We start from the raw sequence: 14,922 nt of genomic DNA on the forward strand, positions 1-14,922 counted from the left end.
TAGCAACGTTCATCATTCCATTCAACTATCATTCAATTGTGACACTATTCACTCAGTAATGGCCCATTTTCTATGTTCTTCTACATTTCAAGCATCTTAGCTTTCCAATACCTTAAATAACATGATAAAGTCCGGAAACATACCTTAGATGATGGTGGAACAAGCCTAGAGTGGAATCATTCTTTTAGCACCAAAACCCTTCTTCACCTCTTTTGGAATTGCTTGAAGGAGATGACTTCCAATTAGGTTTCATACACTTTGTTTCATAGATTTGGTGTTGATGATCATTGATTTCCTTGGTATTCTTTTGGTTGAAGTGTTTGGAGTGTTCTAGAGATTTCTAGGGAGAAATTTCGTGAAGATGAAATGAGAAAATGAACTTGGGTCCCTCCTTTTTAATAGCTAAAATATGATTTTTATGAACAGTGGTCGAAATGCATAGTGGTCGTAAACCCCACTTTACGGGCCGTATACAGGTTTACGGTCCGTCCCCCACGGCCGTATTTAAGCATATCAGAAACAGAAAGGTTGGCTGAAGATCATGGCGGTTTACGACTCAGTTTACAGGCCGTATTTCAATTTACGGTCCGTATTCCAAGTCTTTTTTTACTATTCGAAGCATTTGACAAAAAGTTGAAATTTTTGAAATGTTGAAGGACAATGGCACTTTACGGTCCGTAAATCACTTTACGGGCCGTATTCCATTTTACGACCACTGGCTGAAATGAAATTCTGCAACTTTCTTAATTCCAAAGTTCATAAATAGTCATTCCCTACTTAGTAAAACATCGCACACTCATGCCCTTCGTTGGTCTATTCATGGCTGGCTCACGAAAAATTTCCGAGGTGTAACACTCTTCCCCCCTTTTTGAAACATTCGTCCTCGAATGTTAAACACCCGGGATTCTACGAAAATTCGGCCAGAGTTTCCCCTGTAATATGACACTACCAACCTGTCACAACAACCCATAATATCATCGCCTCACAGGGCTACATCACAATATCAACATATCCGTGGCCACACACGTCCAAAAGCATAAAAATGAAGCGTACATACCTCATATCGTCGGCGTTTCGTCTTGGATCTGTCCCGGGGGTTGTAATAAGTGTGGGTACTTGGATTTCATCCTCTCCTGTGCTTCCCAAATCATTTCTTCCCGCTTGTTGTTTCGCCACAATACTTTGACTGACGCTAACTCTTTATTTCGAAGCTTGCGCACTTGCCTATCTAGGATGGCAATAGGTACTTCTTCATAGGTTAGCTTTTTCGTTATTTGCACATCGACTACCGGGACAATCTTGGTGGTGTCTCCAACACACTTGCGAAGCATCGAAACGTGGAAGACTGGATGGACTGATTCAAGCTCCGAAGGCAAATCCAATTCATAGGCTACCTGACCCACCTTGCGGATGATTTTGTAAGGTCCAATGTATCTGGGACTTAGCTTCCCTTTCTTACCAAATCTCATCACCCCTTTCATTGGAGACACTTTCAAGAACACCCAATCACCGGCTTGAAATTCCAAGTCTCGTCGGCGATTGTCCGCATAGGACTTTTGGCGACTTTGAGCTGTCAACAACTGATCTTGGATCACCTTGACTTTTTCTGTTGCTTGTCGGATCAATTCAGGGCCCACTAGTTGTGCTTCTCCTATTTCGAACCATCCGATTGAAGATCTACATTTCCTTCCATATAAAGCTTTATATAGAGCCATTTGTATACTGGAATGATAGCTGTTGTTATATGCAAATTCAATTAGCGGCAAATGATCGTCCCAACTTCCACAAAAATCCAGCACACATGCTCGTAACATATCCTCCAAGGTCTGAATAGTACGCTCGGCTTGTTCGTCAGTCTGTGGATGAAATGTCGTGCTAAGCTTCACTTGAGTGCCTAGACCTTCTTGAAAGTATTTCCAAAATTTGGCTGTAAACTGTGCCCCTCTGTCTGTGATGATAGATAATGGGATTCCATGGATTCGCACAATTTCTTTGAGATACAACCTTGCATAGTCTTCTGCTGAGTACGTGGTCTTGACTGTAAGAAAATGGGCTGCTTTCGTCAGCCTATCCACGATCACCCATATAGAGTCATACCTGCCATGGGAATGGGGTAATCCCACGATGAAATCCATGTTTATCACTTCCCATTTCCAAGTAGGGATTTCTATTGCCTGTAACAAGCCCCCTGGCTTCTGATGTTCAGCTTTTACCTGTTGGCAATTTGAACATTGTGCTACGAATTCTGATATGTCTCTCTTCATGCCATCCCACCATAAATCATCTTGAGATCACAATACATTTTTTTTGCACCTGGATGAATAGTATACCGAGAATAGTGAGCTTTTTCTAGAATCCGTTGGCGTAAATCCGCCACATTCGGCACACATAACCTGCCTGGGTATTTAAGAATTCCATCCATAGAGACTTCAAACGGAGACTTTTCTTTCCCATAAGATGTGTCTCTATAACGACCTAACTGCGAGTCTTCGCACTGCCGTTCTTTCACTTCCATATCCAAGGATGAAATTGTGGAATCATTTATACTAATTCTGGCATCGCCTGAATCAATTATACGCACTCCCAAATTTGCTAATCGGTGAAGTTCTTGAACCATCTCTTTCCTTTCCGGAGGGATTTCACATAAACTGCCCATCGATCGGCTGCTAAGTGCGTCGGCTACTACATTCGCCTTCCCGGGGTGGTATAAAATATTAACATCATAATATTTTAATAATTCTAACCACCGCCTCTGCCGTAAATTCAGCTCCTTCTATTTAAAAATGTACTGGAGACTCTTGTGATCTGTATAGATATCAACGTGCACCCCGTATAAATAATGCCTCCATATTTTTAGGGCATGAATAACCGCAACTAGTTCGAGATCATGAGTTGGATAATTCTTCTCATGTTTCCGCAATTGTCTCGAAGCATATGCAATAACTTTCCCGTGCTCCATCAATACGCATCCTAGTCCAACACTGGACGCATCACAGTATACCACGTAGCCATCTAACCCTTCTGGGAGTGTTAAGATCGGAGTTGAGGTCAACCTGTCTTTCAACTCTTAGAAACTACGCTCACATGCATCGTCCCACTGAAATTTAGCGGACTTCTGAGTTAGCTTCGTCAATGGGGCTGAAATAGATGAAAAGCCCTCTACGAACCTTCTATAATATCCTGCCAAACCCAGGAAAATACGAACTTCTGTGGGCGTCGTAGGCCTTGGCCAAGTCTTCACAGCTTCAATTTTCTGAGTGTCGACTCGGATACCATCATCTGAAATAATATGGCCCAAGAATGTTATAGAATTCAGCCAGAACTCAAACTTTGAAAAGTTTGCATACAATTCTCGGGCTCGAAGAATGCCAGGTACAATTCTCAGATGGTCTGCATGTTCTGATTCTGTGCGAGAATACACCAGAATATCATCGATAAATACTATCACAAATAGATCCAAGAGAGGCCTGAATATGTTGTTCATTAAATTCATGAATACCGCCGGAGCATTAGTCAACCCGAATGACATTACTCGAAATTAACAGGTCTATTCAATGCCTCACAGCCTGTAAGCCAGGAGGCGGAATAGACAATAGGTAGGTGGTTCATTTGCTCTTATCCTGTCTAGATAAGAGATTTGAAGGTCGAAAATGAGTTGGTAAGCGCATTGACATGAGTTCCCCCTTGAAGGGGAGGGCGCAGCTTTAAAGGGTTCGTTTTATGCTCCCATCCATACTCTCCAAGAATGAATTATCTAGTTTTATGGTGGCCATATCTCGTTCGGAAAGCTGTTTTGGGAATATCTGCTTCTCTAACTCTCACTTGATGATAACCCGACCTCAAATCTATTTTTGAAAACCACTTAGCACCTTGCAGCTGATCGAATCAATCATCAATTATTGGAAGAGGATATCTGTTCTTTATCGTCACATTGTTCAATTGTCTGTAGTCGATACACATTCGTAGGGATCCGTCCTTCTTTCTCACAAACAAGACTGGTGCTCCCCACGACGATTAGCTGGGTCTGATAAACCCCTTGTCAAGCAGATCTTTTAGCTGTATTTTTAGATCTTTCAATTCTGCCGGAGCCATTCGGTAATGAGGAATAGAAATGGGCTCGGTGTCCGGCAATACATCAATGGCGAAATCAATTTCTCTTTCTGGAGGAAGACCTTGGAGTTCGTCTGGAAATACGTCTGGGAATTCATTCACCACCGGAACAGATTGAAGAGTTGGCGAATCTGCTTCTGTATCATGAACTCAAACTAAATGATAAATATAGCCCTTGGCTATCATCTTGTGAGGTAGGAAATAAACCTACCCTTTGGGGATGCCGTATTCCCCTTCCATTCAAGTATGGGCTCTCTCGGAAATTGGAATCGGACCACTTTCGCCCGGCAATCAACATTAGCATAACATGACGCTAGCCAATCCATGCCCATGATTACATCGAAATCTACCATTTCAAGCTCAATCAAATCAGCTTTAGTCTGACGATCACATATCACAATGACACAATCCTTATACACTTGTCTGGCTATCACGGGATCACCAACCGGAGTGAACACTTCGAAAGGTCTAATTGGCTCGGGTTTCACCCCAATACAATCAACAATATACGGAGTAACATAAGAGAAAGTGGAACCCGGATCGATAAGAGCATATACATCACGGGAAGATATAGTCAATGTACCTGTGACCACATCTGGGGAGAACTCAAGATCCTGTCGCCCAGCCAAAGCATATATGCGGGGCCGAATAGCACCTGAAGTAGATGCTTCCCCTCTACCTCTACCTCTACCAGCTGGAGTTTGATGAGTCTGTGTTGTCGGACGTGCTAAAGAAGATCCCGCTGCTGAACCTATGGGCTGATTCCCAACCCTATCTCTCACCGACGAGCAACCTCTCATCATATGCCCGGTCTGACCACAAGTATAACAAGCATCCGTACACTGATAACATTGTCCAGAATGCAATTTACCGCACTGGCTGCACCACGGTACCGGAGGACTCCTCTGACTGAAATCTCCCCTAAACTGAGAATCCGAGGCCCTCGAACTCTGGCCATGTCCTGACCGGGAAGAACGATCCAACCTCCTATCTGGAAATTTGGAAGGCGCACTAGTCGCTGACTTTCCTGAGTGCCTAGAATACATCTGTCTCGATCCCCCTCTCGCTGCTCGATCCCATAGACCTAGCCCTCTTACCTTGCCTTCGGTCAATATCACGATCACTCCTTGGCAGCTGTTGTCGTCTCTCTAAATTTTGAGCATGGGCCTGTATAGGGGAAATATCCATCCCATCTTGCAATGAAGTCGTTAAAAAATCTTTGAATAGATGTGGTCCCAAACCACTCACAAACCTGTGCACTCGATCCCCCATGTTGGCCACCGTAGTTGAGGCGTACCTGGCCAGAGAATTAAATTTCAGGCTATACTCTCGAGCACTCATGCTTCCTTGCTTTAGATTCAAGAACTTGTCCGCTCTAGCTCGGCGGACCTCGGGCGGCAAATAATAGCGAATGAAAGCATCAAAAAACTCTTGCCAAATGGGAGGAGGTGCATTTTCTGTCCTCGATGCTATCAAGTTGTTATACCACAATACCGCCACATCACGGAGTCTATAAGAAGCCAACTCTACTGATTCAGTCTCAGAAGCATGCATGAGTTTCAGCGTCCTCAGCATCTCTTCAATAAAGCCTTGTGGGTCCTCATCCGGCTTCGACCCGAAAAATTCTGGAGGATTTAGAGTCAGGAAATCACGGGCTCTCGTACTAGCGGAACGATCACTCGAGCCCGCATTCTACCGCTGTGCCTGGGCGGCAACCAATTGCGTCAATAAATGAATAGCTTCGGTCACTTGTTGACCCGAAGTAGCTGGCGGAGGAATATTAGTGGAGGCTCCTCCTTGCTCTTCTACATTGGGCGAGGCCTCATTTTGTGATTCGCCCCCGTCTACATTCATTTGAGGCTCTCTTTCTGCCTGCCTCTTTGTCATAGCTTTGCCCTTCTGGGTGGCTTTAGATTTTCCCTTTGGCGGTATTCTGAAATCACAACATACTTTTAGGAGGAGCAAAGTCTTATGCATGGCTTTATCGCACGATCTCATAAGAAGAAAGACGGTCATTTTCCTAAATGCCCTGTAGCCTCCTGTCTATTGATGTGGCGCGCAACACACCATAAACAAGACTATACTAGACACGGCTCGTAGACACTTCCTAGGACGAACTGCTCTGATACCACTTCTGTCACGACCCGGCTGGGGGCCGTGACGGGTACCCCGGGGCTAGCCACCGAGCACCACTCGTTCTGCTACTCATCTTACCCATTTAATGCTCTTTTATCAATTCATGATTAGGACATATGAAAATCATCATTTCATTTGGGAAAATAAAAATACTTTTGTATACATAAGCCTCTCGGCCATCAAAATAATACATACATATACATAAAATCCTCTTGCGAGACCATCTAACCCACACTACGCATCTACGAGCCTCTACTGACATACTATACATGTAGACGGAACAAGACTCCGTCATGCCCAAAATATACATATGTACCAAAAGAATAATCATAAGTACCTCCGAACAATGGAGTGCTTTCAATCAGCTGACATCTCCTAAGAATCCGGATCCAGCTCACCTCCCTGTCTACCTGTGGGCATGAACACAACGTCCAAAGAAACCGGACGTCAGGACGAATGTTGTACTGAGTATAAGTGGCATGAACAATAACAACACATCAAGAAAATAAAAGGAGCATCAACTATGGAGAAACTGTACCTGGCTAGGAATCGTATGAAAAGTAATGCATGCTGACTTACTTTTATACTTATCATCATCTCATGTATGCATATCCACTAGTGGTGTCTGCCCATGCCAACTGGCCATGGTGTATCGTATAGCTGCCCGCTTTGGCGGTGACTGCCCAGCCAACTAGGCCCGGTGTAATATGATTTTGACATGCTCATTATGAAATACTTATAATAATATGCTTATCAAAATATGCTCATAATTATGCATGCATAGGGACTCTAGAACAAGTGTATTTTATCGAGGTGACGTAAGGTAATGAACCCTCGATTCCATTATGGGCATTCATGAACATTCTGCCTCACTTTGAAGGGATTAGTATGTAAGGTGAGTGTATAAAATGGACGACATCATTTACTTTATCGGAACGTCATATCATATCTCTGGACTCATATAGCTATTCATGATCTTAAGCTCTTGGCTTTGCGGAATATAGGAGAATCATGGAGAGGAAGAAGAATCATACCATGGGATTCATGCCATAGAAAGAAAAGGATTAGCCTCACATACCTTTGTCGCTTAGTTAAGCGATCGTTCACTTGTTCTCCTTCAATATCACGTTGCTACCTTCACGAGAGAATATGCATTATAGTTAGTCAATCGACCATAAGAACGCATCGTTATTTCTAGAGAAAATTGGGCAGCGTTTCCTTTGTTTCTACTACTTTTCTCATGTTCTATTTCAACTCCCAAACACTCACAATATCGTATCAACATTCATCACTTATCTATATTTAGAAAAAATCCCCCATTTTTCTCCAATTTCTCCACATTTAATGGTTTTATCTCATCATCATAATTGTTTCTTACTTCACACTTATTCCATGGTCTATACGCCACTTATAACGTATTTATCATCACAACATATCAACGTTCATGATTCCATTCAACTATCATTCAATTGTGACAATATTCACTCAGTAATGGCCCATTTTCTATGTTCTTCTACATTTCAAGCATCTTAGCTTTCCAATACCTTAAATAACATGATAAAGTCATGAAACATACCTTAGATTATGGTGGAACAATCCTAGAGTGGAATCACTCCTTTAGCACCAAAACCCTTCTTCACCTCTTTTGGAATTTCTTGAAGGAGATGACTTCCAATTCGGTTTCATACACTTTGTTTCATAGATTTGGTGTTGATGATCATTGATTTCCTTGGTATTCTTGTGGTTGAAGTGTTTGGAGTGTTCTAGAGATTTCTAGGGAGAAATTTCGTGAAGATGAAATGAGAAAATGAACTTGGGTCCCTCCTTTTTAATAGCTAAAATATGATTTTTATGAACAATGGTCGAAATGCACAGTGGTCGTAAACCCCACTTTACGGGTCGTATACTGGTTTACGGTCCGTCCCCCACGGCCGTATTTAAGCATATCAGAAACAGAAAGGTTGGCTGAAGATCATTGCGGTTTACGACTCAGTTTACGGGTCGTATTTCAATTTACGGTCCGTATTCCAAGTCGTTTTTTTACCATTCGAAGCATTTGACAGAAATTTGAAATTTTTGAAATGTTGAAGGACGATGGCACTTTACGATCCGTAAATCACTTTACGGGCCGTATTCCATTTTACGACCACTGGCTGAAATGAAATTTTGCAACTTTCTTAATTCCAAAGTTCATAAATAGTCATTCCCTACTTAGTAAAACATCACACACTCATGCCCTTCGTTGGTCTATTCATGGCTTGCTCACGAAAATTTTTCGAGGTGTAACAGAAATGCAGCCCCCGAAGAAAGCGGGTCAGTACGAAATATGTACTGAATATGTAAGGCATTACTGAATCATAAAACAAGGAAAAGCGTAACAGTAAGCAAGTCTAGAAAGCAACCTAGGAGTAACCTGGAACAGCACTTTGAACCATGTCATATGGTCCCTTACACAAATTCTAGCATACACAATATAAATATAGAATATCCTACTCGTAGCCGCTTCCGGCTAATAACACAATAGTCCCTTCGGACGGCCGCTTCCGGCGTAGTCATGATGGCCCCTTCGGGCAGCCGCTTTCGGCTTAGCTAGGGTGGCCCCTTCGGGCAGCCGCTTCCGGCTTAAGAATATCATAATCCAGCTGATCAGGTGGAACAATAACAATACATATGATATACAGTATGAATGTGTAATGAAGTTACAAAACGTTGCACCCCTTTCAGAGTGGTTTCTATTACAACTCCCTTTGGAGAGATTTTGAGAACAAGTTTTAGAGTTTCCTTCATTTACCATTTGCTTTGTAGTGAACATGTAAGTATAATGTATGGCAGAAGCTTCCTTCGAATTATCAACAAGAGTATAGCATGAACAAAATAAGACATTGGATATCGACTCCAAATCCAACTAAGAATAGAGTACTTATGTTTTACTTTATTTAGGAGTCATAAAAAAGGGATCATGCCAAAATATGAAAGAAGGGTTAGCCTTACATACCTTATTTATGCCTCAAGCTAATCCTCAAGTCCCTTCCCGAGCTTAGTCAAATAAAATACCATCAACAATATAGGGATTAAGACTAGGCCAACAAGATTATTCTAACTAATCATTTATTCTGTCGCCTAACGGGATTTGGACAGCATCTCCCCTATAATCCTACCAACCCAACAATTCCAAATTAAGCTAATAACCAACAACAACAACAAATCTAAAAATTTACAACAATAATATGACTAAACTCATCTTACAATTCTATCCAAAACAGCCCCTAAACCACAACGCCTTAATATTCGGTATACGATAATTATAACTATATTTCTAACACTTTAATCCGTTAAATCTCCACGTAATCATCTCAGTAACAAAGATGAGAAAATAATACATACCTTAGCAGCATCTCAACCACGAAAATATCATCCCCCAAGATCAATATTTAGCTTGAACCGACAATGACAACTCGTATTACACTTTATCCTTCACGAGCCTCGGGATTTGGGGTCTCGAACTTAATCGAACCCTTGCTTTATCTCTCTAAATCTCCTCACTCTCTCTCTCTCTCTAAAATATTCTAGATATTTTGGCATGAAATGAGGAAGATAATGGGTGAAAATTGTCCTTAAATAGTCAAGGAAGTGGGCCTGACCCGACTTGGAGTTGGGTTGGGCCGAGCCCACTGCCAGTTTGACCTTTCCTCCTTAAAACGTCCATAACTTTTTATCCCTATGTTGCATGAAGGCCCACGACCTATGGTTGGAAAGGTATTTAAATTATCGACAACTTTCATGTTTTGGGTTTTCCCAAAGTTTCAACGTATAATGGTGTGTTGGCCTCGTAAATCTAGATCACCCGAAAACGTATCCTTAAATCATCCTTTTGGAGTGGTAATGCTCATATTTGGCTTAAGTGTGCCTCTTAACACTTTCTAAACTTCCTATGTACTATTCATATAACTTGTCATATGCCCTTTATAAAATACCCACATGTGGGCCCCACCTTAACTTACGGTTACGAGGGCTATTTGTCAAGTAACTTATTAACCAACTTACACCATATGGCCTCCACTGTCGTCTATATGCTATTCTTATACATATATAACAGAATCATCATCCCTAATCCTTGTATATCATTACCCTCCCCTGAGCCCATACTAAGTCGTCTACAGTCTCGGTAACACGAAAAATTTTCTGGGGTGTAACAGCGGCGGACGTCTCGTGCTCACCCTGTAGACTCTAAGAAAATCTCGGAGCAATTTTCAGCCACGAGAAACAGAAGTGGATTCAACCTGGAATTATGCTTTCATAAAAGAATGCAGCAAGTGCATGATAAGATTAAACCTAGGGAAACTCTAAGAATTCAAAAAAAACAAAAGAAAATAAAAGGAACTTGGAAAAATTGGAAATCAGAAGATAGAAGGATAGATACTAGACCTAAAGGATAGCAAATCTATGGGAAAAATTGTGTATATCAAACCCAATCCCTCCCAATTTGATTCAACCCTAAGAACCTAAGCAATTTGAATTCAAGGAAGGACTCAAATGATTCCACAAATGAGCTACCTAATATGAATTCAATGGAACCTGCAATTCAATGCACAACTAAGAAATTACATTTAGTCAATAATCAACCAAACAAACTATCTATTAACTAAATCTCTCAAAATATGAATTCACACAATATCCAAGCTAAGTCTTCCAAATGGATGAAAATAACTATTTATACTAATGCCTATTACACCAAAAGGCCCTAAAGTGGCTCTTTTGCAAAAATACCCACATGGGTCTTCAATTGCATCCAAAGCCTCATAGCTTGCAATTATGACCTCCAATTGCCATTCTAACCCCATAACATGCAAGTATGACCTCCAATTGTAATCTTAGCCCTATAGTTGCACTTGTAGCCATTTTTTACTTCTAGCCACTTTGTAACTCTTCCAATGCCAACTCCCAAAAGTTGTAAATCCGCAAAGTCTTCTCTCCAATCTCCTCCAAGGCATCCTTCTTCATGAACAAGGCCTGCAAATCTTGAAGTTCTCTTGCTTGACTTTTAGTGAAAGGCCTTGTGCTTGTTGGGTTCATATCATCCTCCCCTTTTTGGAGAAGATTCGTCCTCGAATCTAAGGGCATACCTACAATACAAGAGGAAAGATCACTCACATTGAAAACATTATGAACATTATACTCACTTGGCAAGTCGATCTTGTAGGCACTGTCATTGATCTTTTCAAGCACTTTGAATGGTCCATCTCCCCTTGGGCTCAATTTCCCTTTTCGCATTTGCCGGAACGTTTCGTTTCGGAAGTGACCCCAAACCCAATTATCAGGTTAGAAGTCCACCTTTCTTCTCCCATGATTTTGTCTCTTGGCTACCTTGGTGTTGACCTTGTCAATGCTCTCCTTTACGGCCGCCCTTTGCTTTACATCTAAACTCACAGTAACATCACTAGTCAAATGACTTAAGGTTAAAGGAATCAAAGGATTAAAGCCATAACATACTTCAAATGGAGTCATGCCAATAGAGGAATGGAGGGACCGATTGTAAGCAAACTCAATCAATGGTAAACGGTCATCCCAAGAAGTGGGCTTTCCTCTAATCATACATCTAAGCATACTTCCTAGGGTGGTCTTATTCACTACTTCAGTTTGACCATCCGTTTGAGGGTGGCAAGAAGTAGAGAACATAAGCTTGGTACCAAGTGTACCCTAAAAGACTCTTCCAAAAGTGACTAAGAAACTTGGAATCCCTATCACTAACAATAGTGCGGGGAACTCCATGCAACTTAAGAACATGATTCACAAACAAGGATGCTACATGAGACGCATCATCACATTTATGGCATGGTATAAAATGAGACAATTTTGAGAACCTATCTACCACAACAAAAATACTATCATGACCCCTTTTGGTTCTTGGAAGACCAAACACAAAATCCATAGAAATGTCTATCCAAGGACCAATAGGAGTAGGAAGGGAAGTGTACATACCTTGGGGCTGAGTCTTGGACTTGGCTTGCTTGCATTCCAAACATTGACCACATAAATTTTCAACATCACGTCGCATCTTGGGCCAATAGAATTGCTCACCCAAAATATCAAGTGTCTTGGCCACTCTAAAATGGCCATCATTCCACCACTATGTGCTTTCTTGACGAACAACTCTCTCCATGAGCTCATTGGGACACAAACTCTACCATCCTTGAATAGGAACCCATCAAAAAGTTGGAACCTACCAACCCTTCTCCCTTGGGTTAACTCCTCACAAATTGCCTTAAAGTCGAGATCTTAAGAATAGAATCTCTTAAGGCTTTCAAATCCCATCATTCTAGAAGTCATAGTGTTTAGCAAGACATACTATTTAGATAATGCATCCGCCACCACATTTTCTTTACATTTCTTATAATGGATCACGTACGGGAAAGCTTCAATAAGTTCCACCCATTTCGCATGTCTCTTGTTGAGCTTGGTTGGTTCTTCAAATGTTTCAAGGATTCATGATCCGAACGAATCACAAATTCCTTATGCCACAAATAATGTTGTCAATAGGTCAATACCCTCACAAGTGCATACAAATCTTTGTCATAAATAGAATAGTTCAATGACACCCCTTTTAGCTTTTCACTAAAAAAAGCCAATGGCTTGCCTTCATGCATCAATACTCCACCTATGCCAACCTTAGAAGCATCACACTCGACTTCAAAAGTTTTCTCAAAATTGGGTAATTGCAACAATGGTGACGAACTCAACATGGATTTCAATTCTTGAAACGCCTTCTCTTGCTCATCTCCCCAAACAAAAGGAACATCTTTCTTGATCAATTCGATCAAGGGAGAGGCAATTATACTAAACCCCTTTACAAACCTTCTATAGAAACTTGCCAACCCATGGAAACTCCTCACATAGGTTACATTTTTAGGAGTTGGCCAAGTTCTAATAGACTCCACCTTTTCTTCGTAACCTCCACACCATTTTCACTCACCACAAAGCCCAAGAACACCACTTTATCAACACAAAAAGAACATTTCTTGAGATTAGCAAAAAACTTCTCATGCAACAATACATCAAATACTTGTCTCAAATGGTCTACATGCTCCTCAATTGAATTACTATACACAAGAATATCATCAAAGTAGACAACCATAAACTTATTGATAAAGGGTTTTAACACATGGTTCATCAATCACATAAATGTGCTAGGTGCATTGGTTAGACCGAACAAGCCACTCATAGAGGCCAAAATTGGTTTTGAAGGCCGTTTTCCACTCATCACCGGGATTCATTCGAATTTGGTGATATCCACTTCTAAAATCAATCTTCGAAAACACACTTGAGCCACAAAGCTCATCCAACATATCATCAAGCCTCGGAATGGGATGGCGATACTTTACCATGATTTTATTGACGTCTCTACAATCAATGCATATCCTCCAAGTGCCATCTTTCTTTGGAACAAGAATCACCGGAATGGCACACGGGCTAAGACTCTTCTTCACTAGCCCCTTTTTAAGAAGCTCATCCATTTGCCTTTGCAATTCTTTTGTTTCTTCCGGATTTCTCCTATAAGCCGGTTATTTGGGAATTTTGAAACCCGGTACAAAGTCGATTTGGTGCTCAATACCTCTCAAAAGAGGTAAGCCATCGGGAATTTCTTCCGGGAACAATGTTTCATATTCAAGCAAAAGAGAAGATATGCTACTAGGAAAAGTGCTAGTAGATTGGTTAGCTTTTAAGAGAAGGCTCTTGTTGACAAGACACAGCATGAAGTGTCTCTCATCAACCCCTTTAAAGCAATTACTTGGTTTGCCCAACAAATATTTCTTGAAACCATCTTGAGATGTTTCCTCTCCACTTATGGCCAACAAAGTCTCCCTCTCACTCTTCTCCTTTTCTTCCCTTTGATACTTCTCCCGAAGCTCCCTCATCACTCTATAATCCTCACTCACTTGGTAAGGGGTTAGTGGGTTAAGAATGTACTTCTTCCCTTTGACCACAAATGAGTACTTATTAGTCCTCCCACTATGTTGGGCATCAACATCAAATTGCGAAGGTCTTCCAAGCAATAAATGGCATGCTTGCATAGGTACCACATCACACAAAATCTCATCTTGGTACTTACAATGCTAAATTTGATAATGGCTTGCTTGTTGACCCTCATTTCACCACATTCATTAAAACATTGGAGTTTATAGGGATTAGTGTGCTTGCGGGTGGGGAATTTCATACTTTCAACTAAAAATTGAGTAACGGCATTCATTCAACTCCCACAATTAATGATTAATGAGCACATCTTATCCACAATTTTGCACCGTGCATGAAACAAGTTCTCCCTTTGGTCACTCTCTTCCCTAGCTAGAGCCTCCATGGCTCTTCTAGCCACAATAGCATGATTCAAGATTTCTTCATACCTTATCGCAATCTCTTCATCGGAATCACCCTCACACTCACTTCTTTCTCCCTTTTCTTCATGACTAACCCCGCCCTCATGTTCATCAAAGCCCATCCCTCACTATTATGATAGTCCTCCGATTAGGACACTCACTCGCAATGTGCCCTCTTCCTTGGCACTGAAAGCATTCGATGGTAGAAAGTCGATTATAGTTGGTGTTAGAATTGTTACCTCCTTTAGCCTTGTCATCACCTTTGGCTTTGTAATCGAATTTGGATTGAGGTGCTTAAGTGTTGCTC

General features: G+C 41.3%; 1 protein-coding gene across 1 annotated transcript; it reads right to left on the reverse strand.

Annotated features, from left to right (window-relative positions):
• Positions 1–13,805: 13,805 nt before the first annotated feature.
• Positions 13,806–14,315, reverse strand: LOC132619825 (uncharacterized). Its single transcript, XM_060334605.1, has one exon. The coding sequence runs from the start codon at positions 14,313–14,315 to the stop codon at positions 13,806–13,808; it is 510 nt and encodes a 169-aa protein (XP_060190588.1).
• Between the last annotated feature and the right edge of the window lie 607 nt (positions 14,316–14,922).

This window comes from Lycium barbarum, chromosome 11, assembly GCF_019175385.1.
Source record: "Lycium barbarum isolate Lr01 chromosome 11, ASM1917538v2, whole genome shotgun sequence".
NCBI classification, from domain to species: Eukaryota; Viridiplantae; Streptophyta; class Magnoliopsida; order Solanales; family Solanaceae; genus Lycium; species Lycium barbarum.

What these genes read in the sequence shown, in the direction of transcription:
- LOC132619825 (XM_060334605.1), bottom strand. Translation starts at nt 14,315, where the DNA reads ATGCAAGCATGCCATTTATTGCTTGGAAGACCTTCGCAATTTGATGTT.